The following is a 25,797-nucleotide window of genomic DNA, read 5'->3' as shown; positions in this document are numbered from 1 at the left end:
CCCACCTAACGGGGCAGCACCCCACCCTTGAGGAGGCCTGAAGTGGGGGCCGCACTAGTGACTCCTTCAAAGAGAACACATGATGTGGACTTGGAGGAAAGAAGGAGGTTCCCAGTGAAGACACCCCACAGACACGACCTGACTGGCGACCAGGGTCGGCATCGTGGAGCTGAGTCGTGTGGACGGCACGGGCCCCATGTGATGGGACGACGGCTCTGTACTTCTGGGGTCTCCTCCCCAAACCCACAACCCAGGCGATGATGACAAAACGTCCCAACAGAGGGACACTATAGAACACTCAACCCGTCCTCTTCAAAACTGTCAAGGAACCAAAAACAGGAGCGTCTGAGACACGCTTCGGCCCACAGGAGCTTCAGGAGACGTGACGAACAAACGTCATGTGGGTCCCGGTGGGATCCTGGGTCAGGAAGAGGGCGTTAGGGGGGAACTGAGGAAATGTGACTAAATGATAATGAGTTGACACTGGTTCATTAGGTGTGACAAATGTCCCATCCATGTAAGAGGACAATAGGGAAAGTGAGGTACACAGGCACTCTCTGCACCGTTTCTGCAATAATTCTGTAACTCTAAAACTGTTCTAAAAAGTGAAGTTTATTAAAAAACAAGTCGAGGTAGGTAGGCAGCGCCAGATTCTGTCCCTGTCAAGGGAGCCACCTCAACCTTGCCCGCCTCACCAGCAGACCAAACACTGGAGTGCAGGCCAGGCCCCCCAGGAGGGACTGGCTGCCCAGGTCGGCTGCTACCCGCCTCCTGCCCCTGGACCCAACATCTGGGGGCTCTGGGCAACATCTAAGCTGACAAACTCAAGTCCTCAGTAAGAATAGGTTGAGCCCAGGGGCAGCCGGATGGCTCAGTCGGTTAGAGCGCGAGCTCTCAACAACGAGGTTGCTGGTTCAATTCCCGCATGGGATGGTGGGCTGTGCCCCCTGCAACTATTGAAAACGGCAACAGGACTTGGAGCTGAGCTGCGCCCTCCACAACTAGATCGAAGGACAATGACTTGGAGCTGATGGGCCCTGGAGAAACACACTGTTCCCCAGTATGCCCCAATAAAATTAAAAGTAAATAAATAAAAGAACAGGTTGAGCCCAGCTTGAGTTCTCAAAGGCATCCCTCTCTCGGCCCAGCCCCATCTGAGAAAGAGGAGGAGACGCAGGTCACACCAGGAGGTGGCTGCCCGCCACCCCAGCGCCCAACCTGAGGCACCTTGTGGCTGATTCAGTCCCGGCCACCTGCTGTCTCCCATCCCGAAAGGCACAACGCTGTGCCTCTCCTAACAAGGCCACCTTCATTAAAACACAGAAAGGAGCCACGAATGGTCACTATTACCCTCAGGGACAACTTGATGACCTGCTATCACACTTGGCCTTGAAGAATCAAAACCCACTCCTATCACACGCAACTGCACTGGGGAGAACAGGCTATTGCGCAGCTGGGGCCCCCAAAGCCACCTGGGGCGGCAGCCCTGCGTCCTTGGAAACCCTGAGCTCCCCCATGGGCTGGCCCTGCACCCCTATGGTGGAGCCTGCCAGCCTGGTCAGATTCTAACTGCCCACTCACAGTAGCCAGCGTACAGGAACGTCGGGCCATCGGCGCTGGGCCATCGGCGCTGGGCCATCTTCCTATTTCCTGTCTTGTAGAACACGGTCCCGAGTCCAGTGACACTTCCATGTCCAGAAGAAATGACAGGTGTCAGAAAGGCCCGCCCAGCTGTCTACCGCAGCCCATTCTCAGAAGGCAGAGAGCTTCTCAATCAACCAAACCAGAAAATAACCGGCGCCCAGGAACACGCCACAAAGGAAGTAAGGTTGCTCCTCCTTTTCCCTCCCACCTGAGGGGAGTCCAAGGAATTCTCTCACCCGGCCCCACGCTCTGACCCACCCAGGCCCTTGCTAAGTCCATCCCCTTGAACCTGGGCCCTGCGGGGTCTGCTGTCCCAGGGCGTGAGGTTGCCCGCATCGGGGGACATGGGTCACTTTCCTGCGAAGCACGGACAGCATGACTGAAGCCACTCTCCCCAAAATGAAAATCTCCGGCCATCGCCATTGTGGGTTCATTGTCCTCGCCAAGTGTCAGGATTCGGGCGGAGAGCGGAGGAAGGGCGGTCATGGTTCTGGAACATGCAGGGCTGTTGTGTCCAGTTACCTGACTCTGCCCCGTGACATTGGCCTGGAGACTCACAGCGCCACTGAGCGCGAGGTTTTACCTGCCTCACGCGGCAGCAGTGCCAGAGCCCACGTGTACTGAGACATTCATTTACGACGGTGGGAAGTCGTCACAGACACTGGTCTGGGTCAGAGAGGCTGAGGACACCCATTTACGAGAAGGCAGAGAAAGGGCTCCAGGGAAGCAGTGGCCACTGCACGCACGCAGCAAAGCCGGGCGCCTGGACGCAGGGCTGAGTCCCGGTGGAGAAACGCCACGTGCACCTGCCCGGCGCCTCCTCGCCCCATGGGGGCTTCCTGTCCTTGCCATGGGACGCCAGCTGGACAACACTTGAAAGACGTTCCATCAACGGTGTCCATTATCTGAGCATCTCATCGCAAACAAATATTCTTTCCTCTCAACTTAAAATAAAGGGGACATGAAAGGAACAGATTGTGTCTAGCTCTCATTTTGGGGTATCAAGAAAAAGAAAGCCCATTTTTCCATGTAAGGGGTCCTTGTGCTGTCGGTAAGCTGCACAACCCGACAACTATCATTGGCTCGGGAAATATGACTGAAGAGCTGAGCTGTCAGAGTCAGGTTAGCACCTGACCCTGCTAACCACCCACCTGGCTGCTCGTGGAGTCCCACCCACAGCCCCCACGCCTGTGCCAAACGAGCCCCACAGTTCAGCTGGGACCGTGGACGTCTGGCATCAGGAACATGGTGAATAAACCACGGGTCTCCACTGACAGATGGTTTTTTCTTCTACATTGTTCACCTAAAACCTCTCAGGCATCATTTCCGAGAAGATAAAACTTCATTTTGCTTTAGTGGGCTTAAATTAATGCGAAGCACATTTTGTAACATACCCAAGGGAAGCGGAGCAGAATCTCTGTACCGATGAAAAAAATATAAGCCTCTACTTTCGTGCCACACATGCTCAGACTGGTTTTCAGAAATTTAAACAGGAGGTTTATCTTTCCTAACAGTATATTCTAGACATGACTCGGGAAAACTTCTTGAAGTAAAACTTAAAGTGGATATGGTTTGGCTGCCAGGTCCAGGAAGGCATGACCCGAGCCACCGGTTCCAGAGGGAACGTGTCACCTCTGGGCACGACGCTGCAGTGCTAGCCTCTCATCCTCCATAATTCCCACTGTTATAATGGGACACACGCACCTAGAATTCTCCCTCGTCTGGCGCAGATGGAAGCCACAGGCCTCAGAAAGCAGCAGCGTCTTGGACCTCAGGAAAACCCAGCTGGAGGCCTTTTGTGCTGCTCAACAACTACTGACCAAGACAGCGGAGAGGACAGTAACCTTCTGGGGCCGCCCTGGGGGTCAGACACCCTGAGGTGGCGACTCCCATGAATCCCACGCGGGAAGGAGCAGGTGGGAGTGGAAGAAGTGTCACTCACCTCACAGGTGCTTTGCGAGCGGGGCCCCCCTGAGACAGCCAGACCTAACCGTGCAGCAGCCCCTACTTCCACTCTCCCTGTCTGGTCCTTTAGAAAAAGAAGATGCACTAAACCACGTTCCGTTGTTCCCCCCTCTAGGGAACCAACACAGTCTCTGTATGGAACTGAACACCTGGTACCTGAGCCAAAACGATATGCTGCCGGTCACGCAGTGACCACGTGATCGCCTCCCACAGACACGCCCACAGCTGAGTGCTGAGTGAGGGTGGTGGCGGCACAGCCCTCGGTCTGTCATTTGTCCCCGTTGCTCCCCAGCGGGCACAGCTCAAACCACAGCTGCACCTACTGAAGCTTCCCCAAGGCCGTCCTACATCCGGGGCTCTGACTCTCAACAGGAACTCGCTGACACGAGGCCCTAGGAGCAGCAGAGCGGAGGGTATTTCGGGGTGAGGAGACGCAGAGCCCTCGTTTAGCAGCCCCGACTCGGGGGAAGCGCGTCCTGCACACGTGCTCAGTGTCATTCACACTCGCCCCAACCCAAGCACAGCACAAACCGGCCCTTTCCACGCGGGAAGCAGCGCGGCAAGGTCCAGCCCGGACTCCCACTCACAGCAGAGCACGTGTGCACTGGGGGCCAGGCACAGACGGCGGAGCTGCGAGGGGACCGCCACACAGATCCCAGCCCATGCCACCGCCACCGCCACCGCCACGGGGCCACACACAGTAAGCAAGTCAGCTCCTCGTGCCCAGGTGTCGGACCTTCCGGGTTAAAGCCCACTCTCGGGGAACGTCACTGTGACGATCCAGGACCCAGTGCCCTCTCCATCCTGGGCCAGCACGGCACAGACTGTCAGGCCACCGACAAAGCTTTTCACCCAGAGGACAGATGGCGCCTGGAGGGGCCGTCCTGCCAGTCACCCCAGATGTGCTGAGCGCCCTACGTGTCTACACAGACACCCAGGCACACATGCACTTCCTGCGGCTCTGCACAACCACCCTCACGTCAACTTCCTATATTTCTACACAGACACCCTTTCCCAGAGCCGTCTTTCAAGGTTTCACCTTTCCTTCCAGAGTCTTCTGTGCTTCCTCTGGTAGGTGATTCTTCCCTGTTGGTGGAACCCAGAATTGGGAAGAAGAGTGGGACCCTCTTCCTCTGACCAGTTTAAACACCCCACACACCTCAGGGCCGCTGGCCGTCCTCCAGGCTATCCTGGGCCACATGCTGCCCTGCCATGCTGTGCACCCAGCATGCGTTCCCAGAGGACTTCTCCACTCTTCCCGCCTCCATGAGCTCCATTACCAGCTCGGAGCTGTTCAGCACCAGAGCCTAGTGTCCCCAGCAGGGCCGGCCTGGTCTGTGACCCCGGGTACTAGTTAGTAACGCTTCCTCTTGACCAGAAAGGAGCAAGAGGGGGTCGGAGCAGCAGGCGTAAGCCTCTAAGTCATCCCTGCCATCATGTGCTCCCAGAAGCTCACCCGGGGACGTCCAGCTCCATTCCACTGTACTGCTGGCTCTGGAGGCTGGCCATGTGGTCTCTGGAACAATCACGACTGTTCCCAAAGACAGGCCCCTGCACTCAATTTATGGGCAAGTCCCTACCACGGCCTGATTCAAATGATGACATTCTCCGGATCTAATGTCAGAAGAAAGCCTCCCAATCCCTCCTGCTGCCAGGAGATTGAGGTTTGCTCTGCGGCGTGTGACATCCCGGGACGCTGAGTGACGGCACGCCCGGGTCACGTGTGCCCAGTGCTTCCCACTCACCAGATCTGCCCCACGTTGACCAGGGACATGTAGAGGACCCAGAGCACAGCCATGAGAACCATATTGGCGCAGCCGGTGAGCAGGACGAAGGACGAGATGCCGGCCCCGAGCAGCGCGAGGGCGTCCAGGTTGGAGTCCATGTGTGACCAGTCCAGCAGCCAGAGGACGGTCGGGGCGTAGCTCACGGCGTCCCAGCCAACCCGCCCCTGGAAGTGTCGCTGCACGCTCTTCAGGTAGGTTTTGCAGGGGAGCAGCCCTCTGTCGCCAATCAGCTGCTTGTTCTGATTTAGAGCCACCAAGAACGCCACGCCTGGAAGAAAAAGGAGAGGACAAGAGGTGTGTGAGCAGGAACACAGCGGCCGGCCTTGGACACCAATGGGTGTCTTTGCAACCTGCGGGGGCTCGGCTGGGTGAGAAGACGAGGCAGCATCTGACCAACTGTTTGGAATCAAAGCATGGACTCGAGAGTCTGGGTATTTCTCAATGTCTTAGGGGAAATACTGTAAGACCCAACCCGGAGAAGTCACATGTGTACGTACTGGGGGTGCCAAAAAAAGTGTGTACAAGTGACTTGTATTCATCTTTTGTTATCGGTATATAGTGAATATTACAATTCTAATATAGTTTCTTCCTTTCTTAAATATGTATACTTTTTTTTTTGACAACCTCTGTATATATACCTATATATGTTGTATCTACTTACATGTACTGTGTGTGTGTGTGTGTATATATATATATATACACATATATATATATATATATATACACACATATATATGATATAGACATACATGTCTATAAACTATATGCCTGGTTACATGTAAATGGCTATAGTGCTACTTCCAGAACATGCTACGGGACTTGAAGCTCACGATAGTGCTTACACATGTCACAATCACCCTCCATTCAAACCACAAGTTTCTGAACTCATTTCTAACAATTCCCACTCCTACAAGAGCACGTTCACGTCCTCTGGACCTCAGGGTTCGGCACAGACAGGTTCGCACGGAGATGCTCCGGGAGAGTACAGTGCCCCGTCTGTGAACGTAAAGATCAGGGAAACTCCCAGCCATCAAGAGAGAGGCAAGCGAAAGGCAGCTCGAAGCGGTTCCTTCTGGACGCTGGAACGACCACTGAGATACTGCTGGGCGGAAAGCACCCCAAGGGAGACACACGCTGCGCTTTGTACAAAGCTAAACGCCACTATGCACTTCCACAGTGACGAAAACTGCGTCACAGGCAGGGCTGAGATTGAACTAAATAACACGGCTGTGGGTTAGGCTCCCAGGTGTAAGAGCCATCACTGCCCTTTCAGGAAGGTGGGGAAGCCCTGGTCCAAAGCAAACGGGAACAATGAACTGTGTGTTTACAGCATATGTAAAGCAAAGTAGATGAGAAAATAGCACAAAGGCTGGAGGGACATACTGGAAATATACTTAGAAGGACCTTACTACACAAAAAGTAGTAGACGCTTACGTGAACGTAGACTCGGATTAACTTAAAATGTATATTGTAAGTCCTATGGAAGAGCAAAAAAAATTTTTTAAACAAGTCTAAGGAACAAATCAACACTGATATTAAAATGGAATCATAAAAAAAATGCTCATTTAACCAAGAGAAGTCAGGAAAAGAGGAAAAAAGAAACAAAGAACAGAAGGAACAAATGGAAAATAACTGGCAAGATGGCAGATTTTAATCCATCACTTTAAATGGGAATGTTCTAAACATACAAGCAAAGACAGAAATTGCCAGATTGGATAAAAAACAGGACACACATCTATTCTGTCTACAAGAAATCCACTTTAAATATAAAGACACAGGTATATCAAAAGTAAGAGCACAGAAAAAGATATCATGCAAACACTAATCAAAAGACAGCTGGATGGCTCTATCAAATCAGACAAAACAGATGTAAAAGCAAGAAAGGATACAAGGGATAAAAAGGACATTGCATAACGATGAGGGATCAACAAACGGACATTCAGTACTGAATGTGCATGATCCTAACAACAAAGCTTATGTATATAGACTGACCTATCCTAATACGTGTGTACGACATCGGACAGTTAAGTTTGCGAACTCATCCTAGAAAAAGTGCTACACACCTCATTGCGGAATATCACCACTGTCACCTTTGAAGTCCTCCCCTTGGGAAGCTATGCACCAACACCAGCGCCTAGTCCACCCTTCAAAGCAGTTTGGAACTCTTTTTCTGGAATGGCCATCAGAGCTGTCATCATATTACCCTTGATGTCCTGAATGTCATCAAAATGTCTTCCTTTCAATATTTCCTTTATCTTCAGGTAAAGAAAGAAGTCATTGGGGGCCAGATCAGGTGAGTAGGGAGGGAGTTCCAATACAGTTATTTGTTTACTGGCTAAAAACTCCCTCACAGACAGTGCCCTGTAAGCTGGTGCATTGTCGTGATGCAAGAGCCATGAATTGTTGGTGAAAAGTTCAGGTCGTCTAACTTTTTCACGCAGCCTTTTCAGCACTTCCAAATAGTAAACCTGGTTCACTGTTTGTCCAGTTGGTATAAATTCATAATGAATAATCTCTCTGATATTAAAAAAGGTTAGCAACGTCGTTGCCACAAGTTGGCAAACTTAATTGTGAGACCTCGTATATTCTATATATAGTAACGTGATCTAATTGACATTTATAGATTAACATATAGTCTAAAAAAGCAAGACACAACTAGATGACATCTTTAGAGCCTTCTATTCAACAGCAAGATATAGATATAATTTTCAAGTATTTGTAGAACATTCATCAAGACATAACCACAATGTGAGTCATAAAGTAAATATCAATATATAGAAGAATTGAAATCTACAAAATGTGTTCCCTAACCACATAGTAACAGGATGTTATCTGGAAACATACCCAAATCTTTGCAGATTAAACCACACACTTCTAAATAAACCATGGCTTTTTTTAAAAAGAGAAATTACAAAATATTTTTAACTGAATGAGAGTTGAAAACACAACATATCAAAAATTGTGGGATGCCACTGAAGCAGAGCTTAAAGGAAAATTTACAATAAAATACTTATGTTACAAAAATAGAAAGGTCTCAAATCTAACCTGCTACTTTAAGAAATCAGAAAAAAAGAACAAATTACAAAACAAGCAGCAGCAAATTTTTTTAAATGTAAGAGCAGGAATCAATGAAATTGAGAACAAGAAAAAAATAGAGAAAAATCAATAAAGTGAAAAATTGGTTCTTCGGAAAGATCAATATCACTGATAGACCTCCAGCCAGACTAACCAAGAAAAAGAGAAGACACCAATATCAGGAATGAAAATGGGATTATTACTGATCCCATAGCCATTAAAAAGATAATAAAGGAAAACAAAAGCATAAATTCGACAATTTAGATGAAACAGACCAATTACTTGAAAGACACAAATTACTATAATAAAACACACAAAAAAAGAAATAAAGATATGGTGATGGAAGGGGAACTGACTCTGGGTGATGAACACATAATGGGATTTATAGATGATGTAATACAGAATTGTGCACCTGAAATCTATGTAACTTTACTAACAATTGTCACCCCAATAAATTAAAAAATAAATTTTAAAAAAAAGAAATAAAGATAATATATTACAACCAATTGCATCTCAGAAATGCAAGGCTGGTTCAATACGCAAAACTCAATCACTGTAATTCACCACACTAACACTAAATAAGAAAAACCATATGATAATATCAATCAAGCACAAAAAAGCACATGACAAAATTCAACATCCATTCATGATAAAAACTTTCAGCAGATTAAGAATAGAAGGGAAGTTCATCAACCTATAAAAGATAGCAACGAAAAACCTACACCCAATAGCATACTTTTTCCCCCCACTATTCCAACATTGTATGAGAAGTCCTAGATAGTGCAATGAGGCAAGAAAAAGAAATAAAAGGCATATATATTTGGAAAGAAGATCTAAAACTGTCTTTATTAACAGATGACATGACTGTCTACGTAGAAAATCCCAAAGAATCTAAAACAAAACAAAACCCCAAAACCAGAAATCTCCTGGAACTAATAAGTGAATTTATCAAGGTCACAGAGTACAAGATTAATATACAAAAATCAATTGTATTCCTGTATCAACAATGCACAAGCGTAATCTGATTTTTTAAAAACATGACAATAGCAACAACAACAAAAATCTAACAGATTCTAATAGAATCTGGATGTGGAAAACTACAAACCATTGATGAAAGAAAATCTAAATAAATGGAGAGATACGTTGTATTCATGGATTGGATATTGTGTTCATGGATCGGAAGAGTAAGCATTATAAAGATGTCAGTTCTCCCCAGTTTGATCTATACATTCAATGTAATCTCAATCAAAATATCCAGCATGCTTTTCTGTAGATACTGACAAGCTGATTCTAAAATGTATATGGAAAAGCAAAGGAACTAGAATAGCCAAAATAATTCTGATGATGAACAAAATTGGAGGACTCATATTATGCAATGTCAAGACTTACTACAAGGCTACAGTAATCATGCAGTGTGATATTGGCAAAAAGGCACATAAATCAATAGAACAGAATAGAGATCGCAGAGGTAGACCTACACAGTCAACTGATTTTTGACAAATGTGCTAAGACAATTTAATGGAGAAAGATAGTCTTTTCAACACATGATGCTGGAACTACTGGACGCCCGTATGCAAAAATGTGAACCTTGACACATACCTCACCCCTTACACAAAAATTTATTCCAAAAGGACCATGGACCTCAATGTAAAATATGAAAGTATAGAATTTCTGGAATAAAATATAAAAGAAAATCTGTGTGACTTGGGCCTAGCAATGAGTTTTTAGATACAACACAATGATCCATGGAAGGAAAAAGTGATAAATTGTACTTTATCAAATAAAAACACCTCGTGCTATAAATGACACTTTAAGAGAATAGAAAGACAAGCTACAGATTTGGATAAAATATTTGCGAATCACGTATCTGATTTAAAAAAGAATCTTGTATCTAGAATATTCAAAGTACCGTTAAAATTTAACAATAAGAAAACAAAAACCCAATTTTTAAAAAGTCATCTGTTTCAAACAAAGAAGATACACAGCTATCAAATAAACACATGAAAAGATGCTCAATCTCATTTGTTACTGGGGAAATGCCAATTAAAACCACAATGCATTATCACTACACACCTATCATAACAGCCAGAATCCAAAACACTGAAAACACCAAATGCTCCAGAGGATTCAGAACAACAACTCTCATTCATTGCTGGTGGGAATGCAAACTGGTACGGCCACTCTGGACGAGTCTGGCAGTTTCTTATAAAGTTAAACACAGATTTACCACATGACCCAGCAATTATACTCTTAGGTATTCACCCAAGTGAACTGAAAACACATTTACCAAAAAACCTACATGCAAATATTTATAGGAGCTTTGTCCATAACTGCTAAAATTGGAAACATCGATATCCCTTATTGTGGGAACAGATAAACAAACTGGGGTACATTCATACGAAGGAATAATATTCAGAGAGCAAAATGCGGGAGCTGTTGATTCACGCAACATCGTGGACGAATCTTCAGTGCATTTCGCTGAGTAAAAGAGTTCAGACCCAAAGGCTACGCACTGTAGGATTCCGTTCATACGACACATTGGAAACAGCGAAACCACAGGGACAGAACACGGATCGGAGCAGGAGTGAGTGCGTGCACAGGGGAACACAACTACACTGCAACGTACTGGGTGATGGATAACTATGCATTTGTCAAAGCCCATAGACCTGTACATCACACAAGAATGAACCTTAATGTATACAAACGCTCAAAACAACCCAGCCAGGAGGTCAAGGAATGCCAGGATGGAATGCAGACTGTGACAAATGAATTGAACTCTATTGCAAATGTGTAACAGATCACAGTGAACTGGAGGGTGAAGGGAGGACCGGCCCAAGTAACTCTGGAAAATGTTTTCAATGAAAACTGTAAGGACAAAGACAAAGAAACTGTATATAAACACTGGGGTCTAGTTGGTTTTTCTCATGGGGGTAGGTGAACAATTCTGAAACTGCTTTGCATGTGCACTGGGGGTGAGCAAATCAGCAAAGTGTGATGGATGGTGGGGCAAGATTTCTCACAGGCGGAGAAGGAAGTTCCAGAGAAGCAAGAAGGGGAGGCCCACACACACCTGTGCACTGGATTCGAATCAGAGATGCCAGTGTGACCTCACGTTTACCTGAACATAAATTCAGATGGATACTTGGAGTGACCACACATGTGCATACACACATGTAATCTAGCTCTGTCTGTTAAGAGGGTCTGGAAGCAGGGACAGCCCGTAGCAATGGGTATTCCCTGGCTCCCAGATCTGGGGTTCCTAACACCACTCTCTAATAAAAGGAACCAAGGCTCCTGAAGAAATGGCTGATTTTAGGGCTGGGAAATATGAGAGGAGCTGGCAGTGTCCTCTAAAGGAAGGAAGTGCTCGAAAAACAAAGTCTGGAGGCATGTCCCAGGGACATGGGGGGCAAGCGGGAAGACCCACCACTCACCAGAGCCGGACATTTGACACCACAATGAGTAATGGTGTTGGACCACAACCTAAAGTAGAGCTCAATGTGGTGGCTGATACATAAATGGGGAGAAGACACAAATCTTCCTCACAGAGGAATTCCAAATAATATATGGAGATGCCCCTATGGGGGCGTTGATGCTGAGTCCTCCCCTCCCCCGGAGCATCGGCTGGACTAGGTGACCAGCTTCCAGAGGACAGAGAATGGATGGAAAGAGCAGAACTTGACAGAGGAGATACCTGGCCGTCCTGGATACCCTGAGTAAAGATGTAGAGGGGTGTGGCACCGCAGAGGGTCAAGTGAGGGGGCAGCAGAGAGCCCCCACAGCAGTGCCCACCCAACTTGTGTGTGTGTGTGTGTGTGTGTGTGTGTGTGTGTGTGTGTGTGTTCTTTCCTGACTCAGGCTGTACACTCCAGAACCAGCCTGGGCTCTTCCACATGGGGATCTAATTAGCAATGGCTAAACAGCTGGATATCCTTCCTCCCTGAAACCACAATTCACACTCCAATGCCATGGAAGAAAAACGAGATTTGTTCTCACCAATTAAATGGTTTAAAAAGTAATTCGAAGGCAAGGAGCATAGGCAACTTCCTACCTTCCTTATCAGGGAAAAAAAAGTAGACTGGATTTAACTTGCAGAGAGGAAAAAAAAAACACCTATTTCAATGTCCAGTCCCGTTACAGAAACGGCTAAGTAGAAAGAATAAACAAGAATGTCACCAATATCACGGGATCTCAAAAGCTAAACTAACTAACCAACCAGCCTTAGAAAGGCTCAGTCGGCCCCCCAGCCCCACTCTAAGAAGGAAGGGGACAGCCCTCTCCCCCACTCTATTAAGGAAGGGGTCGTGGCATGGAGATTTCTCAGCTGCTCACTGTGGGGTAGTTCTGAGACTGACCCAAGAGAAGTAACCAGATCATCTACATATGCATTATCAAGGATGTCTGCAAATATTCTTTAAAAATCAAAAAGAAAAAAAAAAAGTTATCTCTCCTTTCAGACAAATCGCTATAAAATTAAAAAAGCATCGGCCTTGCCAAGTCATTCACCGGGCAGTTTTTACTGACGGTAGTTAAATTCTGGCCTTGGCACAAAAGCCTCCGACACTTTTTCTTTAAAGGCTTGTCCTGCAGAAAGCTCAGAGAGTAGGCAGTGAGGTTTGTTTTTAAAACAAACTGGAAGCATTTTACAGAGAAGCTTGTAAAACCAAGCAGAGCGTTTCATTAGAATTTGAGTGGCCTGGAGGAGAGAACAAGAAAGACTGTCCCAGGAACTCTCAGAGCTCTGGAAGCTCAGAACAACATAGAACTAGGCAAGATTTCAAAGATTCTTTTGGTTCCATTTTTCCCTCAAAATTTCCAAAGAACAGCTCAGAGTTTAGCCAACAAGGGTATGAACGGTTCTTCTCTGCTGCTTTAATCCTGCGCTTGGGTGTCGTCTGAGAGCCAGGCTGAGCCACAAGATCCCAAGAGACTTTATTTGTTGTGACCAAGAGTGTAACAAGCTGCTTTTAAAACGTGTAACCGAGATTCAACTCACAGTTCTCAAGTAATGAGTGTTAGTCGAGGGAAAAAGAATAAAACTCTACTGTATGTGATAAAAGAACACAGAGCAAATGCACAAACTACACACGACAAGCATGGTATCACACAATGCATCTAAGCCATAAGAAGGTACTAGAAGTAAAACCAGGAATTACAGTTGTGCTGAAACTACCTTTGAGATCCTTTCAAAGTGGGCTTTTTAAAGAAATGTTATGCTGAGGACTCTGAGGTAACAATGTGAAAGCTGTGAGATAAGCAGCTTTGCTTATGTGTCAAAAGTTCCCCACTGGCTCCAATGCTCACGGTTCCTTCTGGAAGATCCACACACGTTTCTCAGCAGGCCGTGGCAGTCACCGAGGTAGACTCCACATGGGATACAAGGGCCAGGGCCGGGGAGGGGCCTACCTTCTTCTCCATCTTAGTTTCATGAAGTGACTTTTCAGGCTCCAGGCAAGCAGGGGGGCTCGATGGGTTAGTGGGGGTGTATTTGGGACCCACTGGGGTGCTTGGGACAGACATGGGCCTTAAGTCAGCAGACTGGGTGAGGCCAGAGAATCTCATCCAGAATGGGGCAGGAGTCTTGAGATGTGTTGAGGCCCCTGGGAAGGAACAAGGGAGGGACTTCACGTAGACCTGCCATTAAAGAACGAGGACCCAGAGCGACGATGGGGAGAGAATGGCAGGGTGGCAGAGACTCTAAAGGCTTCCAGAGAGAAAACTAGGGCCCTGTTATACTGTCATAAAAGAATTATTTCGTCTTCATCCCGGTTGCTGGCACAGAGCTCCTAAAACTCTGGAATTTCCTGCATGATGGGGTGAGAGGAGCATCTGTTGTTATTCATGAACAAGCCCCTTTCAACTTTACCTGCATTTATACCCATGAGGTGACTCTGGAGGATGAGGGCTGGTTGCCAGGGGAACCCACCTTGTGAGCAGAGAGTTGGAACTTTCAGCCCAGCCCCTGACCCCCTTGGAGGGGGAAGGGCTGGGGACTGAGCAGATGAACAATGACCAATGATTTAATCGCATGTGCAATGGGACCTCCACAAAAATCCCAAGTTAAGGGGTGCAGAGAGCTTCTGGGTAGTGAACACGTGGAGATGCTGGGGGGGTGGCGCTCCGGAGAGGGCATGGAAGCCCTTCCCACTCCTTCCCTGTGCATCTCTTCTGTCTGTTGCTCCCGAATCGTATCGTTTTTAATAGATCAATAAACATAAGGGAAGTGTTTCCCTGCGTTCTGTGAGCCCTTTTGATAAATTGTGGAACCTGAGGAGGGGTTGGTCGTGGGAACCCCGATTTATAGCTGGTCAGTCACAAGCACAGATGACAACCTGGACTTGTGACCGGGGTCTGAAGTGGGGGTAGTCTTGTGGGACTGAGCCCTCAGCCCGTGGGGTCTGCATTAACACCGGGCTGTTACTGTCAGAATTGTTTATTATGAGGGAAAGACGCCTCGTTTGGTATCAGATGTGTGTGAATAGAAGAAAGAACATGTTTCCCTTTAGTCACCTTGCATAAGAAGAGGCAGAGTGTGTGAAGACTTCTTAACACCACAAAGTTCTGAGGAAAACTGCTGTGACAGAATGGGAGACCAGGGCAAATCAATAATTTCCACACGTGCAAGGAAAGACACAGAAAGTTCACTTTCTCCAAATCCTTTCTTAAAAAGTTGTTTGGGAACATACGCCAGCAGAAAGAGAATAAACAAAAGAAGAAGACATGAGATGCAAGGAACTATGAATACAATTGGAGTACCAGGGGGCTTTGCGGGGGTGCAGTCTGGGAACGGAGTGTCCACACCCAGAGGCTGAGGCTGATTGGGGAAAAGGAAGGGGAAGGGGGCACCATTGGAGAAGTATCCCGCGGTGACAGAGCAATAATTGATAAGACCATGTGCAAAGTCAAGGAAATTTTATGGAGCAGGAGATACCCCTAGAAGACAGAGACAGAGGCATAAATAAAACACTGTGCTTGGGCTGCAAGGAGCTACAGGTGTACGGACAGACAGGTACGTTAACAGCACTAAGAATTCTAATAAATGTGCAGAGGGTGAAGGAAGCATAGGGCAAGGATCCAGTCATTATTCAGCCTTGTGGTGGGGTTAGCAGTTCACGAGAGCAACTATAAAATTCAACAAGTGAAATGTGTGGAGAGCCCCTATGGTATTGTGGACAATCCCTGGGACTTAAGGGACTCTGCGGTGGCTTACAGTCCGGAGATCCAGAACCCTCTAGAAAGAGATCAGTGCAGGGTCACTGCCCACTTGCCCCAGCCATTTCAGCCAGAGAACCTCATCCCTGGAATACTGAAAACAGGTTCCTTTATGCAGCTGAAAAACACCGATTCTATCCCAAATATACTTGCGAGGTAGGAAAAAAAATTAATCTGCCAAAACAAATCATTCTGTGCTCAGCACCAGGCTTAAAATATCTGCTTGACCCAGTGGCTCAAAACTGTTTCCTTCTGAATTGAACAGAGAATCCCCGTGGAGATCAAAGGCAGCCCACTCATTTGAAAGCCATGAGCCAGGTTTTCTAAAGCTGTGCTCTCTGCAGACGAAGCCACTGGGGTTTTTCCACTGTTACAGGCTCCCCTTTTAAAGGTCTATTAAAGTCTCAGAGATTAACTTTGTCTTGACTTCATCTTTTGCTAAGTGACAGCTCAAACGTTTAGAATGACTGTTTCATCCTGAGGAGGATAAAGCAATACTGCAAGAACTATTTTTTCTATTATAACGTAAAAGAGAGAGAGGGCTGAGCTGAAAGCCCATATTGGCAATCACACAGCACACAGAATCCCTCCAGAAAGCCTTGCAGTGGTAACGGTGTGTCCAGTGTGCTAGGAGGTCGCCTGCGTTATCCAGGGAACAGGGTGCCCAGCCTCACCCTCTTGGGGTGCTGCCCACTCCTCAGTGTTTGTGGAAGGTCACTGTCCAAAGAGCTCAATGCTGCTCTTTCTTCCACATACGAGGGAAGAGAGTTAGAAATTAAGTTGAGCCATTCAGTGACCAGGGCACACAATCACTTCCAGGTACCATCACCCTCTGGAACCCCCTAGAAGTTAACTGCCCACTGGCCCAGGCCATCTCAGCCTGGGACTGTTCCCATTGGTCTCCCTCACTTCCAGGTTTGTTTGAGAATCTGAGTTTGGTTTTACAGTCACAACTGCAGGTTGGGTTTATGAAGCCCACACTTGTGTGTCCACTACTGCTCCCGCGCTCAAGGCGTGTGTATCCTTCTGGGTGTAGGGAGCCGGGCGGGGGAGGTGGACTCAGCGCTGGCGGCCAGGTCAGGCAGGCATCGACGTGCTGGGCCCGGACTGACTTCTCTTTGGCTCCGCAGGCTGGTGGGCAGGCCCTGCACTGCTGCGGGCTGAGTAGTTCTCAGCTTGGTCAGAGGTGGAGCTCACCGAACCTCGCAGGTGTGGCGCAGGCTTCACCTGCCGCTCCTCGTAAAGCCGAGGACAAGCCTCCCACGAACATCAGGAGGCAGGGGGAGCGCCTCGGCCCCGCTCGGCCTGCGGGATTAAGACTCAGGAGGCTCCCGCAGGGGCTGCCCGAGGATTAGGACGTGTTCGTGGGCTCGGAGGCGCAGAGCGGAGACGCTACTCAGCCGGTTAGGCTGCTCCAGGGTCTGGGGCAAGGTTGCTGCTCAGGGCGCTGGACGCCCACATCCCCGCTTCCCCAGCCCGCATCCGGCTAACGAACTGGGAATTCTGCAGCGCGGCCCCCAGGCTGGCGGAACTCCTGCGAGGGGGCCGTCCATCGCCGCACTCAATTTGGGGGTCTGACTCTGGGTCCCGGGAGTCGACGGCCGGCGGGAGGGGCTGGGGAGGTCCGGGCGGGCGACAGAGGGCAAAGGGATCACCTACGAGGACCCTCACCCCGCCCAGAACTCACCCAGAGCCCCGGACCCGGGAGAAGAGGGCGCAGAGTGGGAGCGTAACGCACCCGGCTCCGCTGGGTACCCGACTGAGGGGCGGCCTGGGGGCGGGGCGGGGCAGGGTCACGGGCGGGGTTCGCGGGCGCGCGCAGAGGAGCAATATCGACGGGGCCCCGGGGCCCCCAGACCCCAGACTCACAGTAAACGAAAGCGAGGGCCCTCAGGAGCACAATCCTAGTCAGCCAGAAGGTGCCCGCGCGGAGGTGGGCCGGGAAGACCGCGGGGTCGCGCCCCGGCCCCGGCGGAGACCCAGGCTCCCGGCCAGTGTCCCTCACTTTCCGCCTCCTCAGCGATTCCTCGGGCGCCGCCATCGCCGGGGTGTCAGGGCGCATGCGCGAGGAGCGCCGCGCGCAGGGACGCCCCGCCCACACCAGGAGGCCACGCCCCCTAGGTCTGACCCCCCTGCCTATGCTTGGGAGGACACGCCCACTTGCTGGGAGTGTGCCTCAGGCCTGCGCGTCCGCGCGTCCCCCGCAGGCCGAGCGAGGTACTGCAGCAGTAAGGGCAAGGAGCTGGGTACCTGGGAAGAGGGCGCCCATCACCCCACCTGGAAGGGATTGACCCACTGCATTCATTCATTCACTCATTCATCAGCCAACGTTGCAGAGGCCCCCGGTGCACTCCCGACGTAGGCGTCTGCCCTGATGGACCCTCACTCTAGGAAGGGGGCAGAAGGCACTCCAGAAGTAGAAACGCAATGGGAAAGAGACTGTTGTAAAGGTTGTCTGGCCAGTACCCGGGTGGGCCTGGTCAGCGTTCAGGGCAGCTGGGCTGTGGGCAGCAGAGGCCCCTGGTGGTACTGCACTCCCTCTACTGCTCCTGCAACGTGTGGCGGACTCACAGCCCGGCAGAGAAAAGGCTGGAGCAGTGGCTTCAACCCAGGGCTCCCGGCTATCACTGCCTGCATGGGCTGGGTGGCCAGGTGCCTCACAGGTGTCCCCTCCCTGACTTCTCATCTCCACTGTCCAATGAGTGTCACATAGCTAGTGAAGGACTAAGCAGGCCTTGCAATTCAGCCAGATCCTCCAGCTCAGATCAGCAAAGCCCGTTGGACAAGCAGAAATCCTACAGGCTCTCAAGACTGGATCTCCAGCAATGGGGGAAAGAAGTGCATTGAGGACTCATAGGAGGGAAGAACTTATTGACCAATGACCCAAGCAGAACCCCAGTAAAGACACCGGCAATTCTACATTCTGAGGATAGAGCAGGTCAGACACTGCTCAGGAGAGGTGGCTCCTAGTGTGGAATTGTAGGCATTCCTTAGAGGAAAGAAGGTGTGTGCAGGACAGAGTAGGCGTTAGAGCCCTAGGGGTCATTGGGTAAACTGTGGGACACTTGGAAACAAATCATCGAGGTAGGTTTTTCTTATTCGTCAGAGCTCTTTACATATTAAAAATCCTATTCTTATGTGTATATTGCAAATGTTTGTCTTAGGTTTTTTGGTTTTAAATCTTGCTCCTAGTGTTTTGACATACAAATTACCAGTACTTGTGTGGTCAAATGATCAGTCTTTCTTGCTTGTTTAATTGTATCTTCACCACCTGTAATGTGAACCCCATGAGGGCAGGGACTGGCTCTGGAAATATAAGAGCCCCCAGATCTAGGTCAGACCAGCAATTGCTGGAACCCCTCCCCAGCCTCTCCCCCACCACCACTGTTGGAGTAATAGCATGTATGTGCATCTCACAGTGTGATTTTTTTTTTTTTAAGTTTCCTTTTCTTTCCCATGAAAAACCTTCCCTTTGGAGCCCAACTCTGAAGTGGGGCCTGTGAAAGCTGTTGCAGTGGGTAGTGCAAACATCTTCCACATCCCAGCGAGGCCCCAGCAGGGAAGCATGTGCCCAGAGGGTTCACAGTGTTGGGGATCAGGACACAGCTCTGGCCCATGCCCTGCTACCAGGTCCTTCCACGGGAACCCACAACCTGTATCCCTCTTCCCCTTCGTCCAAGCGCTTGGGCTGAGCCAGCATAGCTGTTTAGGGAGAGCAGGGAGAGTCCAGCACCCTCAGCCTGAGACCGCGCAAGCTTCCCTGGGTCCTCGTTTGGATTCGGGAACTGCTCAGAGGGCAGAAGGGGAGGAAGGACAGCGCTGCCATCAGGTGTGACCCTGGGTGCTGCTTTTCAGGTGGGAACAGTCCTCACAAAGGGCCCTTTGTCTTCAGCTTCCCCTGGCCAGCGCTGCATTGTTCTCCCCAGAGAAGAGCACAATGGGGCATTGTGCAGAACAGAAAGGGGCCCCTTGTCCAGCCTCCAGCTTGCTGGGCTCCCAGCTCCCTCTCCGGGTTTGCCCAGGGTGGGCGAGGCCATTGAAGAGGTCTGCTAGGAACTCGTGTTCTCATGTTTCCTCCATCCTGGGAGCTGACCGTAGAGGTCGAGTCCAAGGGTCCAGAGGAGTGGACCCCACTGACAGAGCTCCAGACGACGACAGGCTGGCCAAGGGCTCAATTCTTGCCCATTCAGCCTGAATTTAACCACAAGTGCGCTGGTGTATTACTCAGCCATAAAAAGGTGTGAAGTACTGACACGTGCTAACGTACATGAATCACAAAACCATCATGCTAAGTGAGAGAAGCCACACACACAAGGCCACATGTGGGATTCCATTTATATGAAATGTCCAGGGTAAGCAAACTCACAGAGTAGATAGATCCGTGTTTCCCAGGGGCTGCGGGAGGGGGGTGAAGTGACTGCTAATTGGTACAGGGTTTCCTTGTGTGGTGACGAAAATGTTCTATTAGATAGAAGGGATAGTTGCACATTGTGAATGTACTAAATGCCACTGAACTGTACATTTAAAAATGCTTAATTTTATGCTATTTCACCTCAAGAAAACAAAAACAAACTGTCCTGGCGTTAAGAATCACCTAGAAGGCACAGCTTTTACCTGTCAGAATAGGTCATCTCATTCAAACTAAATTTACCTCTTCCTCTATATTAGGGAGCATCGAACAGTTTTAGAAATTCATGTGGATGCGTCTTATGTCCCAAGAATGCATCCCACTTACAAACAAAACCTCTTCTACACACCTTGGGCCAACCACGGTGTCCAGAGCTGGTGCTGGACAGGCCTCAGCCTGCAGCTCAGCTCCTCCACCACTGGCACCCTGGGGTCTCCACCCAGCAGCCTCTCACCAGCACCAGGAGGCTGGCGGGGGGTGGGCGTGGGGTTCCTGAACCTACATTCTTGAGCAAACTACTGTATGAAAAAAAGTCAAGCTGACACAGGAGAGGCTGGGAGGTGCTGTGATGAGGCCCCACTGTTTCGGACGGGTTCTAGGAGCATCCAGAGCTGAGCCCCACCTGGACAGAGCCAGAGAGAAAGCGGAGAAAAGGAGGGGGGACAAAAAAGGGGGCTCCCCTGAGAGGAGCTGTCAGCTCAAGCCTGGGGCTGATGTTATGGACACCATGGATAAGTTGGGATCTCTAGGTGGGCCTGAGCTCCTGGTGGGCCCATCTGCAGCTCCTCCAGCGCGGCCCGAGCTGGGGCCCACACAAGCCCGTGGGCTGGCAGCACTCCCAGCAGCTGCGGGACAACTTCACAGAGGAATGAGGCCCGTGTCAGCACCTCATCCAGCTGTCCCCGGGCACTCCGGCCTGGCAGCCCCCGCTGCGTCAGGGCAATTGTCCCTGATGTGCATTTGGAACTTTCTGGTACCCATGAGAACCTAGGTTGGGCACAAATCTAATCGTGCACCCTTCATTTACCCCCATTTTTCATGTCTTGACATCTGTTGATGGGAGGGCACTAACATCTGTCACTTTCTTTTGGAGGGGTGGTCAGTTTGGGCCCATCCCACCATTAACTGTCCAGCAGCCAAAACCTCCTGGTGAGGCTGGCAGGTGGGGGTGGGGGGTGGGTGAGCAGGTGTTGGGCCATTTGCTGGTTGTTCTGGAACGATGACTCACTCACAGACGGCTGTTATGCTTGGCTCGCCCAGCTCTCCTCCCCGTGCCCTCGGCTCCAGGCCACGAGCACTCCCGTGCCTGTGCCCCAGAAGGCAATGTGGCCCTGTGAGCTCGTGAGCCATGACTGCTTGGCAGAATGGAAAGCAAAATATCCCCGTGCAGCTCCATTCTCTCATTGTAGGGTCCCGCGGGGGGAAAAGAATATGCAGTTTAAGATTTTTCTCTTAGAAGCATTCTAAACTGGAAGAGCCTTGGGCATGGCCTAGGTCAGTGGTCACTAACACGAGACCTGTGGGCTGATTCTGCCCACAGAGCTGTATCTGTTACCAATGACCACAATAATGCCGTGTAACAAATAGCCTCAAAAATCCCAAGTCTTTGTGTCATCCAGCAGTGCTACCCATCTGAGCTGGGCACAAGTGTGCATCTGTGGTCAGCTGAGGTCTGGTTGACAGCAGGGCCCCGGCTGGCCATTGGGATGACCAGAGCCTCTGTCTAGTCACCCACAGTCCCCACCACTCCTTACAGACTGGCCCACAGCAGTTTCCACATCCCCTCCCTGCCGGGCTCCTGGTGGCATCTAAGTCCGAGATCCCTGATTTGGCCCAAACCTTTTATTTCACAGGTGGAGGGGGCTGAGGGCTGGGTCGGGGGAACTTGTACCCAACACCATCCATCACCAGGTCTCCCCTTCCTGTGACCCTCCCCCAGTGATTAAAGCAGACAATCCATTTCTGGAAAGAGTGGGTGGCCTTCCTGTGACATGTTCTCCTTGAAGGCACGCCCAGATGGGCCCACCCAAAGGAGACAAGCTCTGAAAGTTGCCAGCTTAGAGTGATGAGTTCACAAGCCTCAAAAATGCAATAAACATCAGGTGTTGGCTACTGCACGCCTAGCATCCCATATATGTCAACTGACGCAGGCCCAGCAGTGCCCCCACAGGCACTCCAGAGCCCTCTGCTGCCCAGGGTGACCCTGTAACATGCCCAATGACAAAGGGCCACAGAGGATGGACAGCAGCAGGTCCTGTACCTCAAACACCCTCCTTTCCAGAACTCCAACGCTTTCTTGGGGGTCTACAACTCCTTCCTACCCCTTTCCACACCCCAAGGGCAGGAGACGGGCAGCGAGCCAGCGTGCAGCCCTAATAAACAAACCACTCTGTGGCACTTGTTTCACATGTCATTAGAATGCTTTGCTGGCATGAGCTTCTGGAGGGCAGGCCCCTGTGGGTCATCACCCTCTGTCCCAGCACCAGGGAAGGTCTGGCGTGGAGTAAAAGCTCCAGAAGTGTTTGCAGAAAAAGCTACAGAATAGAAAACACTTAAACACACCCTCCAGGATCTCGTGTCATGGATGACGCGGCCGCCGTGTGAAGGACTCTCTTCATCTCAGGACTGTTGTCAGTGATGTTGAAAACCGCCAGAAATGTGTTTCTAACCTAACGTCATGCCTAGACCTAACGGCTGCTGGGGGGGGGGGGTCAGCGCCCACAGCCTGGGGAGAGATGGATGGGCACAGCCGGGGGCTCAGGGACCACTCCCAGCAGCGGGTGCATGGAGGCCAGAACCCAGACCACAGCTGTTCCCGACATATCTGCACGCATGTGACACCAGGCAGACAGTCACAGCGGGGCTGATGTCCTGTGCACCAGACCAGAGTCCATCACAGGTTAGCCCACCCAGGGTCCTGCAGGCAAAGAGAGGAATCCAGACATGGGTTTCCAGTGTCCTCTGCATCCATGGAAGGGTGACGAACAGACACGGCCAGCTCCCGAGTGGACACCAGCCCAACCAAGGGGCCAGCTTTGAGACGAAACCAGAACTTCACGCCAGCTGGCAAACTAAGTCAGGGAGGGGGTTTCATCAAAAAGCTTGGCCTAGAGCCCTGAGTCTGTTACTGGGGAACACTGGACTCCTGGCACCCTGTGAGCCCCTCTCCTTTCTCTGGAAACCCAGCAGGGCAGGATGAGGCTGCCTTGATCTGAGCCACTGCTCAGAGCCACTCACCCATCTCTGCCCTGGACGTTTGGTTTCTGCAGACCGGCCAGTAATTAAAAGCACCACTTAATCTCTAAGGCCAAGCGGAGGTTTCCAGGATGTGATGCCAACCACTGCAGGCTGGCGTGCAGAGGCCAAGGCGAGGGCTGCAGACTCACAGGGAACACACTAGCGCTGGGGCTCCTGGACCTACGTGGCCTGGCTCTAAGGCCTTTCTCTTCAAGACTGCGAAAACTACGGACATGGCCTCCCTGACTGTCCAAGACGAGGGCCAGGCAGAGGGTGGGCAGGCCAATGTAAGGAAAGACAACACGGCAATGCAAGGAGAGACAAATGCCCCCTCCATGGTGGCATTTTGCTCTCAGCAGCCCCTTCATTCCCACTCAGCTTCTCCAGCACTCAGCACTCGTGGGCTTCCTGAGCCTGTCACACCTAGAAGACATGGGGTGGGAGGGGTGAGGGTTTGTGTGCCTAGAAGTTTCCTGGAGCTCTCTAGGCCAAGATTGGCCAGGCCTCAGGTCTCATTGGCACAGACCTCCTTCTTTGCAGGTGCCCTGGAACTCTGCCAGGAGTTGTGGGTACATCAGCTTTCCTATGCCCCAGAGCTGATGGGCCAGGGGCAGGTCCAAACTTGGCCAGTCGGATCAGCTCCCTGGAGCCACGAAGCCCACGAGAGGAAGATGAGGTCATGTGAATTGGGGCAGGTGAGGGCAGGAAGGAAGAACTGAGAGAAGGGGTGGCAGGAGGTGGACTGAGAGGGGGTTCAAAGAGCTGCCCCTCAAGTTTTAAGTTACTGTGGCCTCTGTTCCTGGATGCCCTGCGCTTTCTGCTGCCTCAGGGCCTTTGCATATGCCCCCACTTCCACCCCAGGAAGTGCTCTTCCCTCTCTCTGAGAAGTTGGAAGCTTCAAGTCTCAGCTTAATTGTCACCCCTCAAAGCCACCATTCTGTATCCTAGCCCCTGTAGTGAGTGTCTTAGCCCCTTGGTGTGTCTGCTGTTGGCCCACTCAACTCCAGCATCTTCTCAGCAGGGACTGTGCACTGTGGTTCTGTACTGTGTCACCCAGAAAAGCCTCCAGCACAAAGCAGGGCTTCATCAGTACTGGTGGTGAACACACAAACCAACTGCAGCCAGCTCCTACTCTGAAGACCATGTCCTGATGTCCATTCAGGGCATACCCAGCAGCTGAAGACATGAACCAAAGCCAGCATCAATGGAGGATGTAGCTGGGCAGCACAAGGCCAATTTAGAGCCTGTAAGACAGCCTGGGCACCGCCTCGCTGGGTACCACCCAGTGGAAAGTGCATGCATGCACACGCTCTCAGTGGCCTGAGCCAGGCCCTAATGGGGATTCGCCCCTTCACACCCATTCTGTTGGAGTGTGGCCTGGACATATATCAGAGGCCGCCCACCAGCACCATCCATCAGTCCAAGGGTGGTCACCACAGCCTGGTGGGGGTCTAGGATCACACATGCCACACTCTAGGACTCAACTCCCCCAGTTCAGCCTCTTTCCCTCCAAAGGTCCCAGGGGTCACCTCTCTGTGTCCTAGGAACTCAGGGAATGGCTGTGTGGTGCCCCTCGTGCATTAGTGGGGAACTGGGAAAGGATGCCTTGCCTCATACACCCAATGCAGCCTGTGTCTCGTTTTCCTGGGTAAAGAAAGCTCTTACTGGAAACCCAGACCTGGTGCCTGAGGGCTCACTGGGCATAGGAAGGGGTGGGATATGCTCCCATGGGCAGGACAATTTGGGCCAGGTCTGTCATCCACGGTCCCTACCTTTCAACCCTGCTTTCACCTGCATGGGTATCTGGACCAATAAGTTTGGTGGGTGCCTCTAGGTGGCCCCCACTGAGCCTTCCCTCAGCATCCTCCGAATGCAGAGTGGGGATTTGGAGTGCAGGACAGGACCTCCAAAGTGGAACTACTGCAGACTAGCAGAGAAGGGTGTTCCTTGGCAGGCGACCCAGCAAAAGAAGACAGGTGGCCTGCCACTCTGGAGGTCAGCTCTCCCTCTGCCATGAGGTGGGGGTCTCCCAGAGCACTGAACACCCCCCACCCCTCTTCTGTGGCGTTTCCCAGGAAGGTGGAAGGTCGGGGTCACTGACCTCTGGCAAGAGGATTAGCCCAGGAACAAAGACAAGAGGCCTTCGGGTCAACCCGCAGGTGGCAGGACACCTGGGCTGGCGTTCCAGATGCAAGGCTTTGGGGTCCCAGGGCAGACCCCGTGAGGTGAAGGCCTCGTCCCTAGCCGACTGTCCCGGACAGAACCGGCTCCAAGTTCTAATGGGGCAGCTTCTCGTTTTCTAAGGAATCCGCAGCCTCGGATGGGGAGCGGACTGTCGCTGGGGCAGTCTCCCAGTGCCGGGGTGGAGGCGGGAGGCGCATCCTGCCCCGTCAGCGGCAAGGTGTCCACCACTGGGTTGGTAAAGGTGCGGGGAGACTTCGGCACCACCCACCGACTTTCGATTTGGAG

General features: G+C 50.7%; 1 protein-coding gene across 1 annotated transcript in view; it reads right to left on the bottom strand.

Moving 5' to 3' along the window:
- LMF1 (lipase maturation factor 1) overlaps positions 1–17,770 on the bottom strand; it is a 99,173-nt gene extending 81,403 nt beyond the window's left edge. The window contains exons 1-2 of the mRNA XM_088801359.1: positions 17,553–17,770; positions 5,355–5,664 (exon numbers count right to left, since the gene is read on the bottom strand). Coding sequence (XP_088657485.1) covers positions 5,355–5,664; positions 17,553–17,745 — 503 coding nt within the window. The 5' untranslated portion in view covers positions 17,746–17,770. The remainder of the gene's footprint in view (positions 1–5,354; positions 5,665–17,552) is intronic.
- Positions 17,771–25,797: the final 8,027 nt, after the last annotated feature.

This window comes from Rhinolophus sinicus, chromosome 10, assembly GCF_057876585.1.
Source record: "Rhinolophus sinicus isolate RSI-liver-muscle chromosome 10, RSI-T2T, whole genome shotgun sequence".
Lineage (NCBI taxonomy): Eukaryota > Metazoa > Chordata > Mammalia > Chiroptera > Rhinolophidae > Rhinolophus > Rhinolophus sinicus.
The sequence above is the reverse complement of the archived record's forward strand: the minus strand, read 5'-3'. Positions and strand labels throughout refer to the sequence as shown.